The sequence below is a fragment of the Octopus bimaculoides genome, chromosome 1 (assembly GCF_001194135.2).
Source record: "Octopus bimaculoides isolate UCB-OBI-ISO-001 chromosome 1, ASM119413v2, whole genome shotgun sequence".
Classification (NCBI taxonomy): Eukaryota; Metazoa; Mollusca; class Cephalopoda; order Octopoda; family Octopodidae; genus Octopus; species Octopus bimaculoides.
This window is the reverse complement of record NC_068981.1, coordinates 2,513,145-2,522,636: the sequence shown is the minus strand read 5'-3', so window position 1 is coordinate 2,522,636 and position 9,492 is coordinate 2,513,145. Positions and strand designations below refer to the sequence as shown.

Genomic DNA, 9,492 nt, shown 5'->3' with positions numbered 1-9,492 from the left:
CTCTCCACCAGGAAACTTTCCACCAGTAAACTTTCCACCAGTAAACTTTCCACCAGGAAACTCTCCACCAGGAAACTTTCCACCAGGAAACTTTCCACCAGGGAACTTTCCACCAGTAAACTTTCCACCAGTAAACTTTCCACCAGGAAACTCTCCACCAGGAAACTTTCCACCAGTAGACTTTCCACCAGGAATCTCTCCACCAGGAAACTTTCCACCAGTAAACTTTCCACCAGGGAACTTTCCACCAAGGAACTTTCCACCAGTAAACTCTCCACCAGGAAACTTTCCACCAATAGACTTTCCACCAGGCAGCTCTCCGCCAGTAAACTATCCACCAGTTAATGCTCCGTCATTTCCTTTCCAGACACCATCTACTCCTTACAGAGATTCAGTGCCACCATTTTATGATCCAGGTAATGTTTTGAAAGCTTGTTATTTCAATGTTTTAGACAAAGACTTGTTTTTAATTAACTGGATAAACTGCTATTCTACCATACTCCCACTCACTAATATGCTACAAATTTTGCCAGCTGTGGCCGATGCCAGTGCCACCTGATGGACACCTGTGTTGGTGGCACATAAAAAGCACCAGTCAAGCTTGGCTGATGCTAGTGCTACCTGATGGGCACCTGTGCTGATGGCACATAAAAAGCACCAGTCAAGCATGGCCGATGCTAGTGCCACCTGATGGGCACCTGTGCTGGTGGCACATGAAAAGCACCAGTCAAGCATGGCCGATGCTAGTGCCGTCTGATGGGAACCTGTGCTGGTGGCACGTTAAAAGCACCATTCAAGCATGGCCGATGCCAGTGCCACCTGACTAGCACCCATGCCAGTGGCACATAAAATGCACCATTCGAGTGTGGTCAATGCCAGTGGCATTCGAGTGTAGTCGACTGGCTCCCGTGCCAGTGGCATGTAAGAATACCCACAACACTCTTGGAGTGGTTGGCATTAGGAAGGATGTCCAGCTGTAGAAACCTTACTAAATCAAACTGGAACCTGTGCAGCCTCCCAGTTTGCCAGTCCTCAGTCAAACCGTCCAACCCATGCCAGCATGGGAAAATGGACATCAAACGACAACAATGATAATGATGATGATGATGATGACTATTTGAAGAACTTAAAATGTATTTGAACCAAACATTTCACATTCTCTTATGCTGTGTGCTGTGTATGTACTTTTAGCTTTCATTGCTGTCTTTCTCTATTTGACTTCTATGTCTGCTTTTTCACCTCACTTTTAACTTTTTCCAACAAGCTTTTAATGCACCTGAGCATGGTTGAGTTCATCATCATCATCATTATTATTGTTATTATTCATGGTGTGCACAAATGTTTTACATTCAGAATCAATGTCCTTGATACTGGATCACAACCAATTTCCTTAGAGATCGAGGATCTTTCTTACAGTCCTTGCTTTTCCCAATAGAGTACATTTCAGAATTAATGCCTTTATTGTAGTTACACCAATCACGATAAGAAAACCGTCTTTGGTGATGGTCCCTAAGGTACCCATAACATCTTAGGTTACTTTTGTAGAAACCCTCCTCAGTTGTCATATTTCTCTAACCAGATCCTGGTAATTTCCTATTTTCTCCTCTTCTTTGACCCCTACATTAATGTCCACAAATATAACCACATCTTTGATAATGCACTTTTTTACCCCCTTGTCCAGTACAATAATATTTGGTCACCTTGCCTAAAGTTTGCAATCAAGGCCTCGTGCCTATGGTAGAAACGATTATCATTATTATCATTATTATTATTATTATTATTATTATTATTTCCGTCTTTACGTTCTGAATTCAAATTCTGTGTCAATAAATCAAGTACCAGTGAAAACCTGGGGTCAATGCAATCGACTAGTCCCCTCCCCAAAAATTTCAAGCTTTGTGCCTATAACAGAAAGGATTATTATTATTATTATTATTATTATTATTATTATGTCCATCTTTACGTTCTGAGTTCAAATTCTGTTGAGGTTGACTTCGCCTTTCATTCTTTCGGGGTCAATGAAATAAGTACCAGTTGAGAACTGGGGTCGATGTAATCGACTCATCCCCCTCCCCCAAATTTCAGGCCTTGTGCCTTTAGCAGAAAGGATTATTATTATTATTATTATTATTATTATTATTATTATTATTATTATTATTATTATGCATGGTTGGATGAAACCGAATGGAACAGCAATGTTTTTTCACGAAGGGAACATACTGGTTCAACTTGGAAAAGTCTTCAAGAGTTATTTCCCTTATTCTTGCTTTGCGACAGTTGAAATAAAATGGAACTGTTTGATCTTTTTCCAAAGTGGAGAGCAAAGTGTTGAATACCAAGTTACTATCACAAATAGGAAAAACTTAAAAGTGACCAAAAGTCTCGTTGTTGCTGATAAAATTGCTCTTGTTCGGCTTCGCTGGAATTAGGGTAACTACCTCGTTGCTGTTTTACTGCATCAGAGCAAGTAATACAGCATCAGTTCTCTTGATGATAAAATCTGACAGAACTTATTACATGATAGAACTCAAAATCAATATATTCATACATTAAATGTCTCAATCAGGAGTGAACAGAAAGGAATTATCTCTTTGTTATCAGGCTCATAATGTTCAATCAAGATTTGGAGGATTCCCTCTTCTAGTGCTATTCTTCTCTAAGAATGTATGTATGCATTGGTCGGGTTGCTGGCGACTGAACTGGCACCCCCACCAGGCTACCCTGGTGAGGAGGGTTGCTAGAAACCCAGCAGGATTAAAAACAAGACCTGTTGAAAGCTCGGATGGACCAAGTGCAGGCTCAACGGCTATCTAGCAATAGCACGGGTACACAGAAATTCTGGGATGGTGTCCGGCGTGCTGAAAGACCAGTGGGAGTGAGGCGCCCCTCAGCTTTTGTTGAAGCATGTCTCTAGGAGAAGGTCACTCTGATATAAAACCAGATATGCAGGGAATGGTATTGGACATTTTGGGGGATCTTTGGTTTGTGCTAGAGATCATGGCGCTCCCACATCCTTGAGCCTGTGATTCATATTGGCACCAGACATCTTGCTCCGGCTTGTCTCTGGATAATGTCAATAAAGTGGAGAGGGTCTATGAGGTGTTGAGCGAGCCTTATTGGACCTAAAACTCTGCATAGGCATTGCTGACCTCTACTCGATATGTGCGTTTTTTTTTTTTCCCCCCTATATATATTTGAGCACATATCCAGCATGAAGAACTTACACGAGCTGCGCGAAAGCACACAGCTCGTGTAGTGAATGGGGAAAGCTTGGTCTGCAATGTTTGCAGTCGTGTATGCTTGTCAAGAGCAGGGCTCATTAGCCACCAACGGAGCCGCAAAGGCAAAATATAAGTTAGTCCTAGAGCGCATAATGTTCCCGAAGGTCGGCAATGGTCTTCCTCGGTCACAAGTGGACGGCCATCATGTATGTATAAATTTAGGTCTTTTTGTTATGGCTGGTCAGAGAGTGACCATTGATTTTGTACCTATAAAGTTCTTAGCTGTATAGGCGACATTATCAGACAGAAATATAGAGCTGAAGTCAGGAGGTATAAGAGGTGAATATATTTACAGGGTGTCCCAAAAGTCACTGATGGGTTTCAATTTTTAATAATTTCCTTAATTTTACAAATGAATGCATGAAATTTCGATACAATATAAAGAATATGGCTGTGTAGGCACAGGTATGGCTGTGTGGTAAAAGGTTCGCTTCACAACCACATGGATCTGGGTTCAGTCCCACTGCGGTGGGACTGAATCCGGAGCCATGTGGTTGGGAAGCAATCTTTTTACCACACGGCCATGCTGTGCCTATGCATATTTTATTTTCACTGGCCAATAGAAAGAGGTTGTGAGAACTGATTTGCATATGATTTGTGTGTTAAATCTTTTACCTTTCATCTTTTGTTTCCATCATTAGACTGTGGCCATGCTGGAGCACCACCTTGAAGAATTTTCAGTTGAATAAATCGATTTAAGCCTCATGCTTATTCTATTGGTCTCTTTGTCTGAACTGTTAAGATATGGGGATGTAAACACACCACCAATGCTTCAGTGGTGAGGGACAAACCCAAACACAAAGGCGCACACGCACACACATGATGGGCTTCTTTCAGTTTCCGTCTACCAAATCCATTCACAAGGCTTTGGTTAGCCCATGGCTCTAGCAGAAGGTACATTTTCAAGTTGCTATGTAGTGGGACTGAACCCAAATCCATGTGGTTGTGAAGTGAACCCTTTACCACACAGCCATACCTGTGCCTACACAGCCATCACCAATAAAAATTCAATCTGTGCTGCGAGGGTTCAATTGGGTGGTCACATCTGGGTTATTTCAGATTTGACCATTTTATCAATGGCTATTAACATGTCAGTATTTGAAAGATCTTCTCATTTTGGTTACAATTCTACTTAAATTTCACATCACAGAAATGATTCTTCATTTCCCTGCTGTGTTCCCTTGAAGCTCTTCCTTAGAATCGTTAGATTTACCAATAATAAATCTTCTAATTTCCACAGGACCATATTCTCCATCAACGTTTCCACAAGCATTTCCACCAACGATGTATCCGCCGGTTCCTTCAATGCCAACACCTGCTACCTACCAAAATAATGTGTTTCCACCGTATTACAATCCAGGTAATATTTTAACCATTTTGCTATCACATTACTCTCTCTAATATAAAGCTTATTTCAAATTCCGCCGAAGTCAACTTTGCCTTTCATCCTTTCGGGGTCGATTAAATAAGTACCAGTTATGCACTGGAAAATAGGCATTGAACGATGATGGTGGTGTGATTGTTTATTCAATGATGTGATTGTTTAGAATGACATTGTAGGGTAGGTGTGAGCAGCCAGATCTGGCCAGTTTGAACATAAAACAGGTGGAATATTTTGGCTGGATATGACCAGTTTGAATCCTTAAAGGTTTTTTCATAATTCTAGATAAAGACTTGTACTTAAGTTTTTTCATAGTAAACTGCCTAAGACCACCTTGGGTTTTATGATGCAAAAGATTTCATCTTAAAGCATTCATAACCAATATAAGATTTTCAATCATAATTATTCCATGGTGGTGGTGGTGGAGAGAGTAGCAGAAGAGACAAGGATCATATTAGGAAGAGGAAGAAGTGTCATGGTTAGAGAGAGAGAGAGAGAGAGAGAGAGAGATAGAGTGAGAGAGGGAAGGTTAAGGATGACTGGATCGAGTTGAGTAGGGCAGATACAGTGAGAGATGTGAGAGTGAAGAGGAATCTGAGTTGTGGGAAGAGGATGAGAAAGAGAGAGGAGAGGTGTCATGAGAGTGGAGGAGAAAACTGTAGAAAGAGGCTCAGTACAGGAAAAGAAAGATGGGGGCGGGAGGACCAGGGGATGAATGCAACAAGAGCAGTGAAAAGGAAGTGGGAGGAGGGAGTGGAGAGGATCATAGATGCAGGAGGAAAAGGAGAGGATGATAGGGAGAGTGGGGGAGAAGAGGAACATAGGGGCAGAGGGAGAAGGAAAGGATCATAGGGTGAGTGGGGGAGAAGAGGAATATAGGAGCAGGAGGGGGAGAGGAGGATCATAGTAGCATGAAGGGGAGGAGAGGGGGAGAGTATTGTAGGAGGAGGAGAGGAAGATCATATTAGCATGAGAGAGGGAGACGATTATAGGAGGAGGAAGAGATGATCATAGGAGTAAGAGGGAGAAGAGAGGATCAAAGGGACAGTGGGGGAGGAGAAGATCATAGGAGTTGGAGGGGGAGGAGGGGGAGGATAGGAGCAAGAGGATGGGGAGAGGATCATATGGACAGGAGGCAGAGGAGTGGTTTGTAGGGGCCCTATGAACCACTTCTCCACCTCATGCTCCTGTGATCCTCTCCACTTCTTAGCCCTAAATTATATCGTGGCCAATGCCAGTGCTGCATAACTGGCCCATTTAAAAGTACCCTTCAGGCAATATGCTGTGCTTGAGAAGACATGTTGAGGCAAGTGAAATCATTGTCGCAGCCAATGCCAGCCCAGTCAAGCCGTCCAACCCATGCCAGCATGGACAATGGACGTTAAATGATGATGATGATGAATTGAAACAGTTTTTGTCTTCCATCAGTAAGAAAAGTGACAACTTACCAAAATAATTCTTCTAATTTCTACAGGACCGTATTCTCCACCAGTGATGCAGCCATCAGTTCCTTTTGGACCACAAGCACCAGCAACTGGCTCAAATAACATGATTCCACCATATTATGGTAATCTTTTAATATTTAACGATTAAATTTTGATAAAGGCTTGTGTCAGCCTCTCCAGTACTAAACAAACTTAGGCCACCTTCGGTTCTGTGAATCAAAGCATCTCATTCTGATGTGTTCATAAACACTGGTGCGGGTGTGTGGCAAGAAGCTTGATTCTCAACCACATGGTTCCAGGTTCAGTCCCACTGTGTGGTACTTTGGGCAGGTGTCTTTTGCTATAGCCTCAGGCTGACTAAAGCTTTGTGAGTGGATTTGGTAGATAGATGCTAAAAGAGGCTTTGTCACTTATGTTTGTATGTGTGTGCATGTGTGTGTGTGTGTATGCCTGTGTATTTGTGTTTGTCCCCTATCACTGCTTGATAACTGGTGCTGGTGTGTTAACATCCTTGTAACTTAGCAGTTTGGCAAAAGAGACTGATAGAATAAGCACCATGTTTTAAAAAAAAAAAGAAAGAAGTAGTGGGTCAATTCAGCCAATTAGAAATTCCTTAAGGCAGTGCTCCAGCATGGCCACAGTCTAATGACTGAAACAAGTAAGAGGTAAAAGATAGTTATATTCAACTGAAAGCCTTCTGTCATAATTATTTCTGAGACCCTTTGAACCTTATGCTTCTAACATCAACTTGTAAAAGTGCCATTGAGGCAGATTTTCTAATGATTCCCTTCCTGTTTCCAAACTTCAACTGCTTCCAAGAAATGTGATATTTTCCCGTGGCTAGACATGTTTCTCTGGGAAGATTGGAAATGAATAATACTGCCTGTATCATGGTGGCACTTGTTTACACATATTGCACAATACCAAGGCAAGAGCACACAAACACATACACACTGAAGTACGCATATATATAATAGATATACAGTTTTGTATAAAAAGAAATTGCTCTTTCTAGGTACATCTTACATCCAAGCATCCACTGGTTTATCTCTATATTGATTAATTTATAGATGTTTTCATCTATTAAGTATATGAGAAGAGAATTTAGTAATATAATACTAAGAAAATGGAGGGTTTCAGCACAACAAAATCAAATTTATTTGCATAATAATAGTCAATTTGATAACGACTACGTGTGTTTCAATATCTACCTTCATTCATATTTTACAATTAATATTTTACAATTAAAAATTACATTATAAATTTAGATGGTAAAAATCTCTTCTGGGCAAAAGTTGACATACATTTTACATCTTAATAGATGTGGTGTTCAATACAGACATTCTTTCTTTATATTATATTACCGAAGTTGTGGTAGAAGACATTTATCCAAGTTCCACACTGTGAGATTGAACTTCTTAATCACCCACACTTCATCCTAATTAAACCATTACCAATATTTAATGCAGTGGTTCCACTCAGATGGACCCTCATAGCCAATCTGTGTTTTAAAGAAATCACATATTTTTATAATTTAATATTATTAAGAATTGTATAAAAGGAAAACTGTTAGAATATTTTTTGTGTATTGTAGAAGTATAGCATGTTACTAAAGTAATAGTGAATGTCACCAATGTAATGTGGGTTCACTCGTAACACGGTGTGTGTAGTTACTGATTTCGAGTGAGTGTTCTGTGATTTTAAAGTATGAAGAGTGTTCGTGAGAGAATCCGTTTCAATGCCCTTTTTAAATAAACATGAATAAAGAATGTCCAGGAGGCAGTTCATTTACAATGAAACATTATAAACTTTATTTAAATAAAACAAGCGTTGGCAAGAAGTAACAATGATTAATCGGCATGCGTATGCAAACCAAATACATGTGTATGTGAGAAAGGTAAAAAATCTCATAACTTACTTCGTACACAGAAAGGTTGTGTGGAAGCCATTGTAAGATAATAAGAACGAGAATGTACCACTCAATTTATTGCACATAAATTTTAACAGCAAAACCTTATAGGAACCCTTGAGTGTCAAATGGACCCCAGGTGGGAACCACTGATTGAGTGTCTGTTTCCCATATTGGCATGAGTTCAACAGTTTAACAGGATCTGATTAGATGCAGGACTGGATTAGGATCCAGTGTCAGCTTTGGCATGTTTTCTACAGTTGGATTCATTTCCTAATGCCAACCACTTTACAAGGTGTCTGCTGGGTGCTTTTATGATGGCACCAGCATTAGTGGGGTCACCGAATCACTTGGAAGTTAAGGAAGGGAAAGGGAAAAGCCCCCTTGTCTGATTGGGGATGTGTATAGGACATGGAAGTGGCTTTATGCTCGGTGATGAGAGGCTAAAGTATAATAGAGGACAGGCACAGGTGTCTTGCTATACAAGAGCTACACGGGCACCCTTCTTTATATAAGGGTGGGAGCAGCTGGAAAGAAGAGAAAGAGGGTATGATGAGATACCAGAGTGAACTCTCAAGGCACGGGAAGGTGAGCATAAGAGAAGATATGGTCAATGGATGGGGGCGGAAGGAGAGAGAGAGGGTAGTTTCATAGGAGTCTGAGAGGAGAATAAGAGAGGGTTATGGTTAGGGTTAGGGTTAGGGATGGTTGGGAGGGTGGGTAGATGTGAATGAAGTGAGAGAGGATGAAGGGTGGTGGTGTGGCTGATGAGAAATATCAGTGTGATGAGTAGGTGGGGTGGGAGAGATAAAAGCAACTGAGAATGGAGGATAGATCAGAAAGTAAGGGAGATGATATGCAAGGTGTAAAAATGAAGGGAGAGAGAGAGAGAGAGAGCTGTGGGACAGAAATGGAGATGAGAGGTACATAGGGGTGGCTAGACTGAGTAGAGTGACAATGGTGCACATTCATGTATAGGGATAGCTAGACTGAGTAGAGTGACAATGGTGCACATTCATGTATATGACTATTGGAGTCTCTTCATTTTCATGTTTTGACTTTTACTTACATCCTCGTTTTCACTTCAAGAAATCTAGAATATTCAAATTACAATAAATGTGAACAAACTAATGTTTGTTTTAGAAGTGTTGAAATGTATTGTGAGATACAAATAAGATGATAATTTATTTTCAAAAGGGAGGCTAGGTGACAGGTTTATTTAGCCAGAGGGGAAGCAGATAAGAAAAGATTTGCCAATGTTCTGCGCCGTGAGGACCAAAGACTCGAGGTATTTTGTGTTGCAAGACAGTGTAGGAGAGAGAATAGTGATGTTGTAGGAGAGAAATGTGTTCGCATGGATGATGGTATGCTTGCACTAAATGAGGATGCAAAGAAAGAGGTCTGGAGATGCCACTATGATAGATTGCTTAATAAAGAGAATGAATGGGAGGAAGAGAGCCTGCCGTATGTCGACCC

At 40.9% G+C, this 9,492-nt stretch overlaps 1 protein-coding gene across 1 annotated transcript in view; it reads left to right on the top strand.

The window, feature by feature from the left end:
* Positions 1-6: 6 nt before the first annotated feature.
* Positions 7-9,492, top strand: part of LOC106871109 (uncharacterized) — a 29,639-nt gene continuing 20,153 nt past the window's right edge. Inside the window, exons 1-3 of the mRNA XM_014917412.2 lie at positions 7-416; positions 4,522-4,641; positions 6,137-6,229. Coding sequence (XP_014772898.1) covers positions 4,566-4,641; positions 6,137-6,229 — 169 coding nt within the window. The 5' untranslated portion in view covers positions 7-416; positions 4,522-4,565. The remainder of the gene's footprint in view (positions 417-4,521; positions 4,642-6,136; positions 6,230-9,492) is intronic.